The sequence below is a fragment of the Nerophis lumbriciformis genome, linkage group LG08 (assembly GCF_033978685.3).
Source record: "Nerophis lumbriciformis linkage group LG08, RoL_Nlum_v2.1, whole genome shotgun sequence".
In the NCBI taxonomy this organism is placed as follows: domain Eukaryota; kingdom Metazoa; phylum Chordata; class Actinopteri; order Syngnathiformes; family Syngnathidae; genus Nerophis; species Nerophis lumbriciformis.
In genome coordinates, this window is record NC_084555.2 from 36280167 (window position 1) to 36301706 (window position 21540).

The 21540-nt window shown below is 38.5% G+C and overlaps 1 protein-coding gene across 5 annotated transcripts in view; it reads left to right on the forward strand.

The window, feature by feature from the left end:
- Window positions 1-21540, forward strand: part of aspg (asparaginase homolog (S. cerevisiae)) — a 32746-nt gene that overhangs the window by 8720 nt on the left and 2486 nt on the right. For 2 of the 5 annotated variants that reach the window (XM_061968822.2, XM_061968820.2), the window contains 15 exons: window positions 287-413; window positions 6292-6403; window positions 7658-7783; window positions 7863-7946; window positions 8297-8423; window positions 8523-8635; window positions 13524-13709; window positions 16646-16759; window positions 16838-16957; window positions 18795-18890; window positions 18994-19157; window positions 19922-20008; window positions 20346-20445; window positions 20884-20949; window positions 21026-21079. In XM_061968822.2, the coding sequence (XP_061824806.1) occupies window positions 287-413; window positions 6292-6403; window positions 7658-7783; window positions 7863-7946; window positions 8297-8423; window positions 8523-8635; window positions 13524-13709; window positions 16646-16759; window positions 16838-16957; window positions 18795-18890; window positions 18994-19157; window positions 19922-20008; window positions 20346-20445; window positions 20884-20949; window positions 21026-21079 (1676 nt within the window). Of the gene's footprint in view, window positions 1-286; window positions 414-3891; window positions 3942-6291; window positions 6404-7657; window positions 7784-7862; window positions 7947-8296; window positions 8424-8522; window positions 8636-13523; window positions 13710-16645; window positions 16760-16837; window positions 16958-18794; window positions 18891-18993; window positions 19158-19921; window positions 20009-20345; window positions 20446-20883; window positions 20950-21025; window positions 21080-21540 lie in introns of those variants that run through there. The other 3 variants (XM_061968825.2, XM_061968823.2, XM_061968824.2) reach the window with 3 other exon arrangements.

Below are 21540 nucleotides of genomic sequence, written 5' to 3' on the forward strand. Positions count from 1 at the left end.
TTGAATCGTGTAAGTCTCACAAAGTCTGAAAGTAGAATATTTTGTTGATTTATATCTTCCAGTGTGGCGGTCAGAATTTCAACAGAGCATACTTTGTGGCATTTGGAAGGCTCATTATGAGCCTCACATGTTGCTCAACTCTGCTGTCTGTCACTGGCGTGCATGTCAGTCCTTTTGTCTTCCACTAGAGTGCAGTGTGACACTGATAAATAGGATTATCAGGTGTCAGCCAATCCCCAGAATTGTTCTTGTGCCCTTCATAACATTCTTGTTTTTTCATGAACAGTTCTTGCGCCAAAAGCTAATGCTTTTGTGAAGAGTTTGCGTAAGCTACCCATCCTCCATGATGAGATGTATGCCCAGCAGACCTGCATGTACGACTACTATGGATCCGAGCACACCCTAGTCCTGCCGTAAGTGGACTCACCATTCTGCAAAACCTTCTCCAAAGTGCAATATGTACACCACAAACCATAATAGTAACCATAATTGCAGAGTCAGTAGTATAATTCTTATTGACTGCTGTCATTGCGCACTATCAAAATATGTTTTAATTGCAAACTGTCAAGTTCACACACGTACAGGTTGTTCACATGCAATACATTCCCCCCGGCTAGATTATTGGCTTGACTGAGATAAAAATTATGAGTAATTTATTTGTTAGATATCAAGTGCACTTTTTATTGCAGCTTGGTGTATTGTGTATTAATTAATTTATAGATTGTATTTTATGGTATTATGGTTTTCTTCTTCCTTATTGAACGGAATGAATGTAGGTGCAATAATAATAATAATCCCCCCCCCCAAAATATGTTTTAGTTAGTTATTACAGCCACAGGTAAGCTGGAGTCTGTCCCAGCTGACATTGGGCAAGAGGTGGGGTACACCATTGACTGAATTAGTGGGAAAATGTATACATTATTGAATAAAAACTATTTGTATCTACGGTATACTTGATGACAGAGAAGTACCTCAATTTAAGATCGTCCCAACTTAAGAGCGATTTTTTCCATTCATGGGAAGAAAGAGAGTGAGTACGAAGGACAGTACTGAAAAAAAAGTGGAGGATGTTCATTGAATTAAAAAACAAAAATCATCAAAAACATGACCGAGCATATCACCAACATGGCGAAGCAATTCTAGCATAGCACTGCTAGACTGCACAATACTGAAGCAGAATGAATCTAATACCAGCCAATAGTGTTAAAATAATATCTAAACGGCAGACATTCATGAAAATATGGAAAAGCTGCAGATTGTGTGTTTGACAGAGAAGCAGCTGGAAGTAGATAAATGTCCACTCTGCAAGGTAAATGCTGTATATTATTACATTACATCATAAAATCACCAATTAATTTGAATTCAATCATTCCATTGGGCGACGTTGATTTGAGATACAAGTGTTTTGAGTTAAGAGCTCTGTCACTCACTCTCTTTCTTGTAAGTTGGGGTACTACTGTATTATAATATACAACACATACAATACATTATTCATACTTCATTATGCTTTATTTTTACTGAATTAAAAACAAAATACAAATTTTAAATATTGTACGTAATAGTGTGTTAAGTTATAATGAAATGTGTATAATTATGAATTATTTAAAAAATGTTTTATATACAAAAAAATTGATAAAAATACATAATATAAAACAGAAAATACATTACAGTATCTTTTTAAAATAAAAATAAGATTTAATTTAATTGGAAACCTAAAATACATTAATACATTTTTATTAATGGTGTATATTATGTAGGTTCTTCTAAGTTCCAGTAGAGTGGAAAAACATGTTGCCTCAATATTGAACATATATACATATATATATATATATATATATACATATATACATATATATATATATATATATATATATATATATGTATATATATATGACTACACCAAAAGACTTCCAAAGTTTGCGAATAAATAGATTGATACTATTTTTAATTTTGATCATATCTCATTTAGATTCCTGAGCCATTTTGAGAGATAATGAGCAAACCAGTCACGTGATACGTGATGTAGTGTTAGGAACCACAGATTCCCTCCCCATCAACAACAATGCTAATCAAGCCGACCTTGTGAGTGCCAACAAAGATTACTTTGGGAAAAATTTAGATTCAGAACCTTACATTTTTGAGCCCGAACGCAAAGAGGATGAGCAATAGGTTTTAGAAGCCAAGTGCTTAACAGTTGCAGCTTTATTGTGACACTATACCATCCGCAGCATTGCTAGGTGCTAAACAAACAAACTAACCATAATAAAACAAACACTTACTGTAATATTTCCACTCTTGCTGGGATGCCGACCGACGGGACGCTCACATAATTCTGTTTAGATCAGGGGTCCCCAAACTACGGCCCGCGGGCCAGATCCGGCCCTCCAGCATCCAAAATCCGGCCCAAGTAAAATGTATTTATTTATTTATTTTATTTAAATATTTCCTTTCTAATCCATTTTCTACTGCTTGTTACTCTTGGTGTCTCCTAGCCGCTCAGGCAAATCATATTGTCTAAAAATTAATTTTCCCATCGATAACGTCCATCCATCCATTTTCTACCGCTTATTCCCTTTGGGGTCGCGGGGGCGCTGCAGCCTATCTCAGCTACAATCGGGCGGAAGGCGGGGTACACCCAGGACAAGTCGCCACCTCATCGCAGGGCCAACACAGATAGACAGACAACATTCACACACTAGGGCCAATTTAGTGTTGCCAATCAACCTATCCCCAGGTGCTTGTTTTTGGAGGTGGGAGGAAGCCGGAGTACCCGGAGGGAACCCACGCAGTCACGGGGAGAACATGCAAACTCCACACAGAAAGATCCCGAGCCCGGGATTGAACCCAAGACTACTCAGGACCTTCGTATTGTGAGGCAGACGCACTAACCCCTCTTCCACCATGCTGCCCATCGATAACGTGACAATGTTAAATGTTGATGAACATCAATGTTAATTGATGTTAAATGACAAAACGGATTATAAAGACAATGTGTGTGTATATATAAATATATATACATACATACATACATACATAAATATATATATACCGGTATATATATATATATATATTTTTTTTTTAACCCAATGCGGCCCCGAGTCAAAAAGTTTGGGGACCCCTGGTTTAGATGAACATTCAATCGCAATCCTCACGAAGGTGGATGTGAAAGTTGACCAGCCGCTCAGTCCATTGCCGCATTTGTCTACCACCAGGTGAGAGATGCATGAATTATAATCCAGAATGTACTTTTTGCAAGTTTGAAACAAAGCAGAAGCAGCCGCTGGCTTATAGTGTTAACAATAGCAGCGTAAGCTAGCATTAGCTCAATGTGCCGCTAAAATAAGCCGTCTGCATTAGCGCTTATAATAACAATATTACTCATATTTGGTTAATTTTCATGTCACAACATGTAAATTGAATATTGTTGGTGGTTTTTGGATGTTTTATAGAGGGTTTTATGTGCGCAATAGAGGACCCTTCCAATGTTTGCGTATTTCCATTGTGACTGAATGGATAACATGGTAAGAGTGCAGAAGCGTACTCCAGTGACGTCGAATCTACGAAAATTACCGAAGATATTCGGAGCGTAATATTCAAAATGGCTGACTGAATTTGTGGCATTTTGTGATGTTTAGACGGCATTTTCACATACTTTGCGGATTGTAAATACACTTTTATATGTTTTAATGGATACAAAGAAACACAATTAAGTTTTTAATTATAAAGTCAAATTGTTTTCCACTCTCCTGGTAATTTAAAAAGAAGCTCCATCACACTTTTCACACAGGTTTTCGACCAGGAGCTGTCAACAGACCAGCCATATCAACTGTTTGTGTCGACACTGTCCTTGGCTGCCATATAAATGCATTCAATGGATTTAATAAATGGTTTTATTTCCCTCACAGGATGGAAAGCGTTCGTTCTGACCAACTGTTCCACAGGTGCTGTATATCTGGTAGCCTTGTGTTTCCCTGCAAGGCCTAGAGGGTGTTCTGATGGCCCAGGTGTTTTCAAAACAACTTAAATGTTTGCCTGACAAGATATGCATGACAACATGACCTCTAACAATATTTTGTTTGAGTGTGTGGGCAACATACAAATAACTTGACTCTCGCCAGACCCTTGTAGTTCGCTGAGCTCAACACAAGGATCTGGGCTAAAAGGCATTGCAAACTCCTTCAAAATAGCACAAAATAATGAACCAATCAGGATCGCTGGGCGGGATTTCATAGATGTGACGTAGCGCCGAAGGGACTGTTTGATTCAAACAACAATGGCGCTACGCAGCCCTCGCTGCGTCGTATGCTGACATTGATTCTGCTATTGCAACTGTTTTGTCGAATCTATTGAATATTAATTCTTTAAAAGATTAACAAAGAACGGTTTTGAAGGCATTTATCGGTGGCAAGGATGTTTTGGCTCTTCTTCCGGCCGGGTTTGGATTCCTCAGCGTCGCTATCATCAGCATCACGGGTTGATTTGGATGTGAGTGGTTGAAGTAGCACGTCATTCAAGATAACGGGAAAGTGGTTTATCCAATCACATACAATGATTTTTTTTTACAAGGCCCCGCCTTCTGAAATACATCTCCTATTGAGAACTCCCAGATCAATGTGTGGAGATCAGCTAACTACAAGGATCTGGCAAGAGTCAGGTTAACATACTAATGCCTGGTAATGGAACTAGCACAACTATGTTGCTTACATATTACTTTTAGTTTGTAATGTATGGTGTCTCTTAAAAATGACTACACTCTTCATCTATTTTTATTGCAGTGTATTTTCTCAAGGGAGAATACTAAAGAAATTAAACATTGGATGCATTTTAGAGTCATCTAAAATGTGAGATACTGTTTAATTGGACATTTCCAATTAAACAGTCTAATACAAATGGTCAAGACAGCGGTTCCTTAATAACGTAAGACTATCAATGTGTGCTATGCTTAATATTTTATTTTTAAAGCTTTGTTTTATGGATCCTATTGGACCACATTTCCCAGGATTCCTGGCAGCCAATGACATGCCTAATGAATCTTGAGTCTTTATCACCAATTTGAACACTAAAGTTATCCTATTTAGTTTTTCTCGTGGATCTGTTAAGAGTCTGCCTACTCTCACACTTGCACCACTCAACTAACCTCTAATATCAAACTACAGTAACGTTTTACATGAATTTACAAGCATGCTTTCATTGCATCTCCTGCAGTTATGCCTGTAGTGGCTATGCATGAATTACTTATGTGCTCATCTTTGAGTTCATAGTGTTTGTATTAACCGAGGTTGACTCATATGCAAGTATAATGGCAGTGTTCTACTGTATAGCGCATGTGCTGGGGAACACTTAGGGAATTAATGTATTGATTTTTGGAAATGCTTTGTTCATGTGACTTTTTGTGCGGGACAAAACATGAGCACACAATTTTAATGGAGAAGTCTAATTTTGAACAAAAAACTGCATATGTGTGACATATATATTATTGTACCAGTAATCATTATTGATTATTCTGATGGGGATGGGGCTGCACCTGAGACCACACTTGCAGGTAGATCAACCATGTTGTACGTTGTTATCACTGACATATGTTCGGTTGTGTGCCTTTCAGGCTAATTAGAAGACCCCTAGTTGGGTGGACTGGGACTGCTTGCCTCTTTATCCCCCTGCTGTTCTATTCAACTCCTGTCTTGTGTCCTGGCACTATAATAGGCTGCCAATGCTAATCTGCAGGGGTGACCCTCCCTCTTTCTTAAAAAAAAGAAAGAGAGATTAAAAGTAAAATAAGACTGTCTTGCGGTTTTAAAAGCCCGTGTAGCAGGTGGGGCCCACCCACTGCCGGAAGAAGACTCCAGTTTAAAACCCCTTAAGACGTAGCCATCCATGCACCTCATGTCGCGCAAAAGCCTCACAGGGCGTTAAGATTCCTCAGTAGAAAAAATAAATTGTTAATTTGATGTCGCTCCCTAATAATGTCACCCTCAATTTTTTTAACGCTCTAATTCAGGTTTCGGTACCCCGTTGCTTGGTATCAGCTCGATGGTCTCGCTTAATAAAACATTTTATGTAAAAAAGTAAGCCCTACTTGATCCAGCTGTGTTGCATGACAAATAATAATCTTTTCCACTGTGAAGACAATCAACATTTGTTTAGCCATGTGTTTTACGCCATTTGGAGTGAACTAGTGCACTTGTGATGACTAAAACTAATGATGTGAAATGTTCACGTTTGTTGTGTGGTTGTATTTCAGGACAAAAGCTGTGCTTGCTACACTAATAAATGCACCTTTTTGCCTTTCAGTATGAGTAAAAATAAGAAGAGGATTGTCTACACAATTATTGAGTACAGTCCTTTACTGGATTCCTCCAATATGACCACAGAGGACTGGGGTAGAATTGGAAAAGACATTGAGGTACTTGAAGTCTATATCATTATTTGAGTTATGTATTTGTATGAATTAAAATGTAATGTTTTTGTTTTGTCTATTTATCATTTATGTATTTACAAATGTACGGTGCATATTAGGGATGTAACAGAATCAAAATCTCAGATTTGGTAAAAATGCCATAGAGTGTAAAATGAAGTGGCAGGAATGTTTAAGATAAACACGCTTAGTGTAATCAAACAGAAACATAATACTCAAATGTTCTAATCATATTACTCTAAAAACAATATGGTAAGCAAAATTTAAACTTACAATATAAACAACCAGTGTAACTCAATGTTCACTTAGGGGTCTTTCAACTTTTAAGAAAAAATTACCTCTGTAGTGGACATCGTATATCACTTTTGAAATTGCTGATTCTCAGAAAAGTTAACTGACAACTTAACGTTTAATAATGTAAATACCTCACAAATTGATGCTTCGTATTGCTGGCTTCAAATATATTTTCCGGGTGATGGTTTATTAAGTAGCTTCTCATATTTTGTTCCCCGCAGTGCAGTGTTACCAAACTTTTTTTTTTTTTGTCCGCATTGGCGCCCGGCGCATTTCCTACTTAAAATACGGGTAACATCTATTTAAACCACAAGTTGATTCAATGTTATTGAATAAATGTGGGCCAAACATCACAACTTTTGACCGGCTTTATGTGTCGTCCTAGAAACGCTCGAGGCAAAGACACGCGGTGTGCTTTGCTTTGCAGTACGCAAGAGGTTGTGTTTTCGCCAGGGTTTGTCTATATGTCTGATAGCAACATAACTCAAAAAGTTATGGATGGATTTTGATGAAAACTTCAGGACATGTCCAAAAAACAATCCTTGCTTTCCCCTGTGAGATCAAGTTAACCTCCAGATTGGCCAGTGCCAGAAAAAAACTACACTGACCCAAGTTTTCATGTTGTACAGTTACACGGCATCACGGCATTATTATGATGATTTTGATGCCGCAATACCACAGATATTTACAATATCGTTACATCTCTTGTGCATATTCATGAACATTAAAAGTGTAAATATGCCAGAATTAGCCAGAAGGCTACCTTAAATCTGTAGTCCCCAACAGACCAAAAGGAGAGAAACAAGAAACACACTTGACATAAAAACAGATGAGTACAAGACAGTAGAACATAAAAACATGTAATATACTGTCGTAGACGTAATTTTTTTGTTTAGTCCTATTCATATTTTGTATAACATTAGATTTTTGTAATTAATTTGATTACAGAAAAACTATGAAAGCTACGATGGCTTTGTGATCCTTCACGGCACAGACACCATGGCCTACACTGCCTCAGCGCTGTCCTTCATGTGTGAGCACTTAGGCAAGCCTATCATCCTCACTGGTTCACAGGTGAAAGCACATATAAAAAAAAATAAGCGTTTGACCTATTTCCAGCAAAGAAAAATAAGTCTCCCTCGTCTCTGCTCAGGTGCCAATCTATGAGATGAGAAACGATGGCAGAGACAACCTGCTGGGCGCGCTGTTGATTGCCGGACAGTTTGTCATTCCTGAGGTGAGAAAATGGTTGTCATTGCCTTTTCGTTAATGACATAAAATAATCCAGATACATCCCACAGTATAGTACTTTGTTATTGTGTGGTAAACATGGATTGTTGGTTTGAACAACATAACTTGTTTGTTTCTAATGACAATGACTTGTGTTTCACAATTGTCAACAACATAACCAGGAACAGGAACACAGACGTCGTTATCTTAAACTGCACGGTTCAAGTGCAACACAAATTCCATCCAACTAATAACATTGAGGAAGTCTTGTTGTGGCTGTCTGACTCACTTCAGTCTAAATACTAAGCATTTACTACAGAAGCTGCATCCTGTAAAATATATCATGTCTCTCCTCAGGTATGCTTGTATTTCTACAACAAGCTCTACAGAGGAAACCGTGTGACTAAGGTGGATGCTGGGAGTTTCAATGCATTCTCATCCCCTAATTTGGCCCCTCTTGCCACTGCGGAAGTGGATTTTGCAAGTAAGTTACCGTAATGACAACGTGCTGGTCTCATGGGTGATCTAAATGTACTAGACAGTGTAATTATGTCATTTATCTGTCCTCCTTTTTTCCATGCAGTTAACTGGGACACGGTGTGGAGGGCAAACACCACAGCGAAGTTTCAAGTCCGCACTGAGCTCAACCGAAATGTTGGCTTGCTGAGGCTATTCCCAGGAATAACTGCAGCCACTGTGAGTGGCTTCTCGTGGGTCGCAGAACAGTTAGAAATGTACAGCATTGTGTTATAAAGTGATGGAACACGGTTGAAACGTGCTGATGCATGATTGATTGCACAGAAAACAGGGGCGTGCATCCTGAATCTGTGCTGTTATGTCCAATGTAAAGATGCACCCCTCAAAATTAAACTTAGAGATGTAGCAATCGGCCACCGATAGGTATCAGATGATCTTCATGAAAAAGTAAGTGATCACCATTGCCGATTTATGCTGACCACAAATGCTGATCCCCTCTGGCTGACACTATTAATTTTTTGTCCCCGGGGTGACAGCTAATTGTGTCTCCATACACAGTGTGGAGCCGCTCCCCTAAATTAATAATAATCACCTCCATTGTGGCAAATAAACTGCATTTCTTATATTCTTAAGTATCATTGAAGGTGATCACTGGAGGATGATATTAAACATGCTACGACACAAGAGGAAGCCAGGAGCAGGTATGCTAATAGCTAAGCTAGCCTCTAAGGTGTTGCAGCAGAAAGTAAGCAGCGATTTACAGGAAATTAAGTAGATTATTAAGAGTCTAGAGAGAGGATAATATAACAGCAACTGTTGGCGTGTCAGCATTTTCACGACACGTAAGAGGCGGGCAAATGGATCCCTAAATTGGTTCTGACTATACCAAGGGTAGTATCAGTATATGATCAATACTAGAGTGATTAGGTCAATATTTTTATTTTCTCAAGATTATTTTTAGAAATATTTAAACATTTAGGTAAGAAGTCCCCAGACACAAGCGGACTTTAAGGGCATAATACAAACATTTACATGAGTACCGTATTTCCTTGAATTAGCGCCGGGGCGGTAATTAATTTAAAACCTCACTCCGGCTCTTACCAAAGGCATGCGGTAAATTTAGGCCTGCGCTTATAAATTAGAGTGTGATGTAAGGATACCATCATGAAAAGCACATTTAATAAAAAAACGTTATTATGGTCTTACCTTTACTTATAAATGAAGTCCATGCACAGCTCCTTCTGAACAAAAGCATCGATAACTTGTTTATAGAAGTCTTCCTTATCTTTCTTCAGTTTTAAAAGTCTCTCTGTCTCGATGGAGATCTTCCTTTATTACCTCCTGCTTCGATTGAAAGTCCAGTTTAGAAAACTGTTTTATTTTAGATATGTAATCCTCCATGTTAAAAGTGCAAGCGAGAGGAAAAAATAAACGATCGCTGCTAATTGTTGCTGCTTGTTGTCACTTTTTCTGCAGCCGAGTAGTCGCAAGAAGGATCACTAGCGCCCTCTACCACCAGAAGGCGGGAATCATTTAATGACTCATATTTGACACACACAGCGACGGTATATTAATAAAACATAGCTGCTTACTGTTCTTTTTAGCATATTCAATAGCTTGGACCTTAAATCCTACTGAATAGCTCTTTATCTTCTTCCCTTTATGCGATTTTAAATTACTGAAATCAGCCTCCTCCATTTTGAAAATGATGACAGGTGAAGTGTCACTCGTGACGTGACGAGTTTGACCCGGCGGAAATTCTAGGCATATGCTAATTATTTTGCGAAACGAGTTTGACCCGGCGGAAATTCTAGACATGCGCTAATAAAAATAATATTTTGCGAAACGAGTTTGACTCGGCGGTAATTCTAACCCGGCGGTAATGCTAAACATGCGCTAATTATTTTGCGAAACAAGTTTGACCCGGCGGTAATTCTAGGCAGGCGCATACTATATACCCGGCGGCAATTCAAGGAAATACGGTAATAGTTTTTGCTTTTTTGTAGTTATTGTGTACTATTGACTTTGTTTTGCTCAGACAATTATATGTAATAAAAGAGAATAATGACTCGCCACAAATAAATTGAAAAAATTATCGGCAGCATAAAACCCTGATCCAAACATCCCTTAACTAAATCCATAGTATGGTCACCTCTCATTCAGAGGTGGCCCTCAAAAGTTACAGAAATCACCTTATAGTCGCGACCAATCCATAAGTACAACCCAGATTTCTTGATATATACATCCATTTCCGTACCGCTTATCCTAATTAGGTTCACGGGTAAGCTGCAGCCCACCCCAGCTGTCTTCCAGTAATATATATTTCCCTCCAATTTAGATGTGGCCAACAAATGAGACTAATGGTGACATTCAAGGTGTTAGAACATCCATGTTATAATTAGATACATTCTAAAAGTGGCTACATCAATGCTGTAGACCCCTCCTATAAAAAGGTGTTCACCCCAAATCTTACTAAATCAATGTTTCTGCATAAGGCAATACAAATGTGATTAAATCCATATGAGATACCGCAATTTGTTATTCTTATAGCCAGACCTGTGTGTTTACTTTCGTACCTGACGGTTTCGGCTACAACTGTTGCCTTCCTCAGAGGTTGTCACGTGACAACCTACAGGTACGGAAGTAGACACAGGTATGGCTATAAGAACAACAAATTGCATAATTTTTTGAAGACCAAATTAACCTCTTTGGATTACATGTGAGATACTGTCAATCTAAAAAGGTGCTCACCTTAAATGGGGCTGACCTATAATATAATCACATCCAATTTAAAGTTGCAATCAAACTGTGACTAAATTCATGCTAGTCACCTCCAATCTAAAAGTAGCACCCCAAAATGTCAATAAAATCATACTATAGTCTGCTCCAATCTAGTGTTACAGGCTCTGACAAAATGCGGAGGCACACCACCAGCAGAAATCATTAAAAAAAAAAAAACTCAGTTGACCGTAAAAAGTCGTTGTCGCAATTGTTGGATAAGACTTTAAACCATAACCAAGCATTCATCAATATAGCTCTTGTCTGTTTTCCTGTGTGTAGTGTTTTAGTTCTTGTCTTGCGCTCCTATTTTGGTGGCTTATTCTCTTTTTTTGGTATTTTCCTGTAGCAGTTTCATTTTGAGCGATATTTCCCGCATCTACTTTGTTTTAGCAATCAAGAATATTTCAGTTGTTTTTATCATTCTTTTTGGGGGACATTGTTGATTGTCATGTCATGTTTGGATGTACATTGTGGACGGCGTCTTTGCTCCACAGTAAGTCTTTGCTGTCGCCCAGCATTCTGTTTTTGTTTACTTTGTAGCCAGTTCAGTTTTAGTTTCGTTCTGCATGGCCTTCCCTAAGCTTCAATGCCTTTTCTTAGGGGCACTCACCTTTTGTTTATTTTTGGTTTAAGCATTAGACACCTTTTTACTTGCATCCTGCCTCCCGCTGTTCCCGACATCTACAAAGCAATTAGCTACCTGCTGCCACCTACTGATATGGAAGAGTATTACACGGTTACTCTGCCGAGCTCTGGACAGCACCGACACTCAACAACACATCATTTGCAGACTATAATTACTGGTTTGCAAATAATATTTTTAACCCAAATAGGTGAAATTAGATCATCTCCCACGGCACACCAGACTGTATCTCACGGCACACTAGTGTACCGCGGCACAGTGGTTGAAAAACACTGCTCCAGACAGCACAGACGCTCTACAACGGCACGTTGTTTGCGGATTATAATTATTGGTTCGCAAAAAATATTTTTCCGACCAATTAGGTGAAATTGCATAATTTCCCACGGCACACCAAACAATGTCTCACAGTACACTAGTGTGCCGCGGCACAGTGGTTGAAAAACACTGCTGTATAGTAGCCATCAAAATGTGACTAAACCCATGCTATAGCCATATAGAATACATAGATTCCAAATGTGGTCCTAAGTGACAAAATCAGTGGACATGCAGCCCAAAATGTGAGTAAATCTATTATAGTCACCTCCAAGCTAGAGCCTATCCAAAATGACAGCACATTCTGTATGGTGGCCCCCAAAATGTGACTAAAACTATTATAGGCACCTCCAAGCTAGAGCCTATCCAAAATGACAGCACATTCTGCATGGTGGCCCCCAAAATGTGATGAAATCTATGTTATAGACACTGCTTGACTCAAATGTGACTAAATTCATGATATAGTCACCTCCAATTGAAATTTGCAATTAAATTGTGATTAATAATACATGCTAGTCACTGCCAATCTAAAATGAATGGTGAAAAATGGAGACAGCGCATTTACATTTTTTGTTGTTAGGATTCTGGATCTCGATAAGTTCTTCAAACGGTCCAGACGCTCCAGTTTGCTCTAACGGCAATAAAATATAGTTAACTTTATTTGATGGTGCAATTAACCCTCTTCTTACTTTCTTGGCTCTGTGAATCCCCATCAGGGCTCAGCCCGGAGACGGATAGGACAGCGTTATGGGCCATGACCAATCACCCAGTAAAGAGGCAGGCTTGGCATTGACACTGAAGCGTTTAGTTGCAGCTCTCGCTCAGGAGGCCAGCAGCAGGGTGACTTTACTGTCTCAATCTGCTCCCGCCGCCCAGTTCGCTCATCAAGGCTTTCTTACAGCGTTTTACTGCTTTTATGAGGCCTCGTTTTCATGAGGCACCGGGCTCTCATGCGCGTCTCTATGTCGGAAGTACGAGCGCTTCATAGCTAATCCGCGTTGAGCTTTTTTTTTTGTCAAAGTGCTTATGGCGTCAAAAAGTAACCACTTTTACTGACCCCCTCTTCTCGCATTTTCTGCTAACTGCTCAGGACTTGCCAAGTGACTTTATGTTGGCTAACACCTTCAGATTAATAGCTCTCCTTCCGGACATTTCCGTCATCTGCCCCTGTAGTCATATGCCGTGGCTAACGATGTGGCACGGGGCCTCCCGGTGCCTGCCAGCTATAGACTGGAATACTTGCGGGGTCTCCACCAGATGGGCTTTTAGGAGCATAGACGGTTTTGGCCATTAGAGAACCGCAAAAAGAGAGCTTGCATTGTGTGCCATACATTTTGAGTGTTTTTTTCTTCTTTCCATTGCTGTGTTCAGGTGAGGGCTTTCCTGCAGCCGCCTATGGAGGGTGTGGTTCTTGAGACCTATGGCAGTGGAAACGCCCCAGATAACCGCTCTGACCTGTTGGAGGAGTTGAAGGCGGCCACCGAATCTGGCGTAATCATCATCAACATAACCCAGTGTTTGAGGGGGACGGTGTCCACGTCCTACGCCACAGGCAAGGTGGGCCATGTCCTCTTTTCACTTTGCATGACTTCCGTGTAGGGTTGCGTGATAAACGATATAAATTAGTGACCCCACAGTAAATTTTTGGGGTCCCACTTTTTTGTAAACGTTTTGAAAACAAATGATAAATGTATGCATTATCCTGTTATATCTCACATTCTATATTGTGTTTTGGAAAAAGGTTGTCATAAATGTTAATTCATTAAAAAAATAATACAAAGGGAAAACACATTTTTATGCAAATGTAAATGTATTCAGTTATAAACATTCATTCACATTCTTCTTTCCTTCATGGATCTAAACTTTACCATTGCGGGTAGTTTTTTCTATATTTGTATTTAATAAGTTGTAGGTGTATTTATTTCAGTATAAAAGTGTAAAAAGTGTTTTGCTCCGATCATGAAATGATGATAATCGTGTGCCAGGGCATACATACATTATTTATTTAACACTTAAATCTCTAGTCTACATCAACATTTTTGATGTTGCTTTGTTATTTTCTGTCATTTTTGTTTTTTTATGGCAAACACAAAATATGCAAAATCTTCAACAAAAAATATTTTTCAAAGTGGAATATTTGATGTGAAATAATCAAAGCCCTGGATAGGTCAATAATTCATAAAAACATTGATTTTCATTTAATATGTTTTGAGCAATGACAGTTTAAAGAAAAAAAACAGCTTTTTTAACATTGCAACTTTTTCCTAAATTACATTTCACCTGTAAACTTTTTTTATTCCACTTTTGTTATGTTTTTGTTTATCTTAATAGTATTTTTAGAATGTGCCGTGGGCCTTTAAAACATTAGGTGTGGGTCGCAAATGGCCTCTGGGCGACACTTTTGACACCCCTGTTATAGATAATAAAAAATGTAATCTGATAAGTCTATCGATAAAAAGTGGAGCCTGGCGACGCATGCACGTTTATCATAACGCACAGTCAGCACCTCTGCTTCAGTAAACAATGACGGTGATGATGTCATCAATGCGAGCGACACTTGCTAACTTGTCAGCCACTTCTCCAGGAGACTCCTTTTCAACACTCCTCGCACATTAATACTTCAAAAGGCACATATTTGCCCCGTTTGTTGACCTGCAAAGAATGTTTCTGGGGTGGAGGAGTCTGGCCGGGTGCGGGAGATAAAAGTGAAGTTTCCATGGACTCACAAAGACTAAAACAACTCATTTAATGGAGACATGGCAGAGGATTAAGTTAAAAAGGTGGACTTTACACTCACCTTAGTGTTTACCATGAAGTCTTTCTTTAGACAGCACCTCACAGTAAAGTTGTCTAAGTGCAAACTGAGGCAGTATTTGTGATTGATGTAACTTTCGGCGAATCAAAATTTACGACCAATAAAAACGCAATAAACGGGGACAGAAATTTGACTCAGGAAATATAAACAAAACATAACACCGGCGGAAAGCGATAATCGACAACAAAAAAACAAGCAAACAGGAGTTTTGACCCGAAGAAGGCATGGTTGGTAAAATATTTTTTTTTTTAAATCCGCGTGGACTTACGAAAATGCACGTCCTTTCTGATTTCAATGCGTAAAAAGACACAAAAAGTGCGTACAGCATGTACTGTATATAAAACGTTGTTTTTTTTTTTAGCTTTTTACTGAATAGATCGAATCCCCATTACCTCCATTGTTGGCTGACTCTTGCTAAAAGTGTGTATATACACAAGTTAGAATGCATAAAAAAGCATGTGAATTAGACCAAATTCCAAAAAATTGCAGTTCCCCTTTAAAGTTCCCCCTTTTGTTTTAGGAATTTTGCCCATCGCTCACAATCATTATGAAAGAGATGACGACGGATGTATTTTTTTTTGAAAAGGGGGGTAGAACCAAACGTCTTTTTGTGTTGTTCTCGCCATCACCGGGTTTAAATTGGCTGTCAAGTGTACCAACTTGTCAGAATATGTCCCCATTCTTCTACTATCCAGGTGAGAGGCATGATTTATGATCTACAGTAAACTTTCACAAGCAAAGGAAGCGAGGAAGCCACCTACCACTCGATGATGTAAACATTGGCACGCACGCTAGTGATTACGGCGCCGCTATAAATAGTTTGTCTGCTTTAGCGCTTATAAAAACAATATCACTAATACTTGGTTAATATTCAAGTAACAAAATGTAAATGGAGTATTGTTGGCGCTTTTGCGATGGTTATTTATTGGGTTTTATGGGCAGAATAAAGGACCTCCCATTGGCTAGGCTATAAGCAAACTTTTATTTACGAGTTAGAATGCATAAAAAAAAAATACATCTGTCGTCATGTCTTTCATAATTATTGTGAACGATAGGCAAAATTCCATAAAAAGTGCAGTTCCTCTTTAAGGGCAAAATCCAAAGGATTTAAATCAGAGCAAATAGAAGGAAATAATGTACATATTGAATTAATATTGTTGGAAAGCCATCTTGTGTTTTTGTCTAATTATAAATTGTGTTAAAAAATTGAATAATTCAATAATCTTGAAAAGTATGAGTATGCCTAATACTGCCCCTGTAACCATTTGGGATTGGATTGATACCCACATTTGTAGTCTAGCCCAAAACTAATATAAAGTATCCAAACAACTGAAGAATAAGTGCTTGCTACATTATAAGTGTAAAAAGGAAAATGTTACAACAAAAAGTAACAAAATGTTAGCAATAGATTAGCAAGAAGATTAATAATCGTTTTGAGAAATAATACAACCGGAAATTACAATATGTTACCACACACGTCAGCAGCCAAATTAGGAGCCTTTCAACTAGTTTTGAAATGTTTCTATTATCATCTATATACTAAATAATATATTGTGATATATAATCATTATCGCAGGAGGCGGCAATATATAATAACACAATATACATTTTAGTGATATCGCCCATCCCTACTTCCTCCTATACTTTGTGCATTGAATAAAACTATAACAAACCTCAGGTCTTGATGGACGCGGGGCTGATAGCTGGTGGTGACATGACTCCAGAGGCCGCCTTGTCAAAGCTGTCCTACGTGTTGGCAAAGACGGAGATAAGTTTAGATGCCAAGAAAAAGGTGAGGAGATATCAATCATGCAGACAAAAGATATAAAAAACAAACACCACTATGCTAAAAACCTGTTTTTGCATCTAGATGATGGGCCAGAACCTGCGAGGTGAGATGAGTGCTGACTTGGCCGGAGCAAAGTTGTGTCTGAGTGACAGTCAGTTCATCCAAGTCATTGCCAAGTCTCTGAGCATTAGCTGCAAAGAGGTGAGGTACGCATGGGGGTTTCAATGTCTACATTTGAAACTAGGCAAATAATATGTAATATATCATCCAACAATGTGTTCTTACAGTGGTAACTCAATTTTTGCTGGAATATATGCAAGTTCCAGTTCTTATTTTATGATTATCATTTTTCTGCGATGGCATTAGAATTAACAAAATGTGTTCGAGTCATCCATTAGATGCTCACTGAGCTGAAAAACAATGAGCTTTGCTGCAAACATTTGAAAAAAATATACAAAATAAGTTTGAAAACTCAAAATTGTCCGTTTTCTGGGGCATTTGACTTTGGAGGTTATGCTGTATATTGGATTAATTGTTGTCTGTCATTAACTGTACAGGCCCTTTCAACAGTTTTAACCACTTTTTAAAATATAATGTAAAAGCAGGTTCTCACCATTATATGAAGAAAGGGGGATTACTACCTAAATGACAGCTTTGTGTGTCAGACTTCTTTACAGCATACAAACAGAAAAAAAGTAAACATATTTTGATATTAAAACATACATAACAATATAGTTTGTGTACCCTTTTCACTTTCATTGACACAAATCTGATACGTTCAGGTCAAAAATTACAATAAAAAAAAGACATTCTATGTAAAAACATTTAGTGAAGCTTAAAAAAGAAACGTGCGGCTTGTAAGTACTCTGTTGTTAATTGGAAGTCATGAATTAAAACACATATGTTCACCGTCTCCTATAAAATGTCCCATTAAAGCGGAACACATGTAACTATTCACTAGTCTGTGATAACAAACTGTAGATTTATAGACTATAACAGTCTGGTGTGTGGTTCTTTAATAACGCATCACCTTGGAAACTGGGACATGCAGTGGTACGCTGAAATTTAAAAGTTTCAAAAGTTGTAAAATTTGGGCAAAACGTTGCCTCAAATGTTACACAAAACTTGGAGGTCTGTCTGTCAGTTGTGTCATTTTTTTTTTTTTTTGGATGAACGACTTCTAGTTAAGTAGCTTTTTAACACAACACTATATTAACACTAACATTTGGCAGTGCTTAACTTAGTTTTACTATTGTATGAAGGTTAAAGTTAAAATAGGACTTAAAACAATTATTAAACAGTTTTAAAAGAGGTATACAGAGGCTCTTGGCAACCTTTACGCGGATGCTTAGAGGTTGCTAATTTTCCAATGTGTTTTAGGCATGATATCCCACCCTCTTAAAGTATGGTAATGACATAACTATGTTTGTGCGTAACACGTGCAAGCACATTAGCTTTATGTGTTCTTAGCGAATGATCGTGATTTGAATGGCAAACATTAGTTATCATTAAATGTATATTCTATCACAACAAATTGTTGGTTGCTTCACTGGGACTGCTTTAGTGTAGTGCTAATGCTCCCGACGATTTGGGTCACTGTAAATATTGTTTACGTAACCTATGAGTCTTTTTATTCCAAATGAAGTCTAAAATCTGACTAATTTACGAAAAAGAACTGAGGGAGAAAAAGGGCAGAAGAAAGTGTTTTAAATGATGAAAAAACTGAGTCACCGATGCGTTGAATTTGTTGTTTGGGCACTCGATTCTGCGGAATTAGACGTGGGCCAACAGACCAGTTAGTTTGTTACACGCAAGTATGATAACACACAATATGCAAAAATTAGGGATACGAAAATTAGGAATTTTATGAAAAGTGGGGCATTCTAAAACCGAGGTACCACTGTATTAATATAAACTATTATGAGTGTGGAATACATTGTGGTCGTCTACAACCATACAGCTCTTGTTGGTGTCAATGAGTGTATACATTAAGAAATGTATATATTTGTAACAATGTTAAAGCATGTGCTGTCCACAGGAACTGGAGGCCATCCGTGATGCTCTGACACCACCGCTGGCTTGTGCCGCCACGAAGATTGGCGACATCGAGGCCTTAGAAGCCCTCAAGGAAATGGCAAGTCAACTTTTGGACCGTTCTACAGTGAATCAATCACCTCACTATAAAGTCAAAGCTTTGTGTGACACTGCTGATGTTCTTTTTCTTCCTTTGGTCTCAGGGCAGTAACTTGTGTCTAAGCGACTACGATGGACGGACGCCTCTGCACATCGCCGCCTGCGAGGGCCACTTTAAAGTGGTGAAATACCTGCTGACTCTCGGGGCCACGGTTTACGCGAAAGATCGTTATGGAGACACACCACTGTGCAACGCTGTGCGCTTTAGGTGAGATGACTCCTGTTGTCGTGGAACAAGCTCATGCAAGGTGTGGAAAATTAAAACTTGATCAAATCTATTTAGGCTAATTGCCTAACAGTGTTTTTTTTTTTTACATCTTTGTCATTCCTTGACATTGACCCAAATATTTATTAAGTGTTATCTACACTTCTTTAATTTATATTTAGCCTCAAGAGAGAAAATGCGTGTGTCTTCGCTGTACCAACTAACTTGTGTCCTAATTTAACGGTTGGCGCAACGAGCAGGGACATGTTTCCATGCCGCCTTGCTTCACTTCCTTCGGCATGCAGTGACTACCTATGCTGCGCCCAATGGTGGCTTGCTAATGACACTAAGTCGTAGAGGTATAAAGTTGTTGGACAGCGTGTTTCTACGCTCAATGACTTCCGGTGACAGTTGGCCTAATGTGTGTTAAATATACATAAAAATGCAAAGACATGGGTTGGGAAAAGTGGGCGTGGCCTCTGAACCAGTCCTACCTGCCTGCTCCTTTACAGTTCATAGATACTTGATTTTTTAAACACTCAACAGGAAGTCCATTTTAATTTTCTTAAGTTGCACACCTTGAAATATTGAGCCATCAACGTGCCAGAATAGGCATCTGTTATTCTGAGTGGAATTTGTCTGTGTTTATATGCTGAACCCACTTCAGGCGGGGGCATATGTGTTTTTACTCGTCACTGCCTCTCCAGAAAAGGCTATTCCCATCTTCAAAAATCAAACAAAAATAATGATTATGTCATCTAACATAGGCACAAGGATGTCGTCAAGCTCCTGAGAAAGACGGGAGCCCACTTCTCTCGGGACGAGATGGAGGAAGCTGGAACAGAACTGTGCAGGTCTCACTCACTCACACTAATCCATCCTACATAGCTGACACAAGTACAACCAGTTTCTCCGCTCTTCCTTTACATAATACGTGAAAAATGCTCCCTGACAGCATAGCGTCAGGACTCCTCTGTATCTTTTGGCGATCCATCAGATATGGTTCATTTTTGCACTTCCACAAACACACACACACACACACAGTTATGAGCATAGCTAAATGCCACAAACCCAGCACAGCTTTGCTTTCCAAATTTAAAGTTTCCAAATTGTTTTCTGTAAAGCCAAGTTCCAGAAAAAAGCCATTATTATAACTGTAATGACATTTGTCTTGTTGTTGTTGCACGTTAGCCTGGCAGCCAGCGGCGACCTGGAAGGCCTGGAAATATGGAGTCTAGCTGGAGCTGATTTTAATAAACCAGGCTATGATGGGCAGACTGCAATTAAAGTGGTGGGTGTTTTTTTAAAAACATTTTTAGAGAAATGTATCGCAACCATCATTTTCAACCCCTTGCTGATGTTATTTTGGTGTGGAATATTTGAGTTCCGGCATTTAATAAATCAAGGAAACTGCTCAATTATGTCCTTTGTTCTTTGGCGGGATGACAAAATTACATGTAACATTTTCTTTACTTTTGGTTTTAAGCCACAAGTGTGAATACAGACAGTTTGCAAACAACAGGAGTTATGATGCTAACTTAAAGCTCAATATAATCAATGATGCAGAGCTACTGGTAAGTTTTAGTTAACTTTACAGATTTGAAAATATTACTTGAAAAATGAATTTTTCAAAAACAAGCTTTAAAAAAGATGAGTTGTCTAATATTTGGATCAGTGTGGTCGTAAAAAACAAACTCAATCTTCATGTTCTATATCCATCTTTATCCAGGCTAAGGCTGTTGGTAAACCAGAAGTGGTTGCCTTTTTACGGCACCTCATGAGCAGAAAAACTAAGGTAAAACTACTTGTTTACATACTGCTTATAATACTTTACACTGTCTCTAATCTATCAATTGTCTGCTTAATTTCAGACAGCATTTGCAGGATTGAATGAAAGTGTTGAGTATGATGATGAGGAAGAGGAGGTAAAGGAGACGAAATATACTAGTGTGTGATTCCTAGTGTAAACACCCCTCATCCTGCATAGCGTACACCTCCTTTAGCATGAATTTGTCCTAGAGCCCGTTATCCATCCGTTCGTGTATTTGGACCCTTATTTTTTTTACTTTATCCATCAGCGGGAGGAAAGCCATACAAAGTGTAGAGGAATCAAGAGCATGCCTTGAGTTGCTTTACATACATAGTAGCTTGAACTAATACGAGCTGGGCGTGTATGTTTATGCATACTTGCCAACCTTGAGACCTCCGATTTCGGGAGATTGGGGGGGGGCATTGTTAAGAGGGGAGGAGTATATTTACAGCTAGAATTCACCAAGTCAAGTATTTCATATAAATATATATATATATAAGAAATACTTGACTTTCAGTGAATTCTAGCTATATATATATATATATATATATATATATATATATATATATATATATA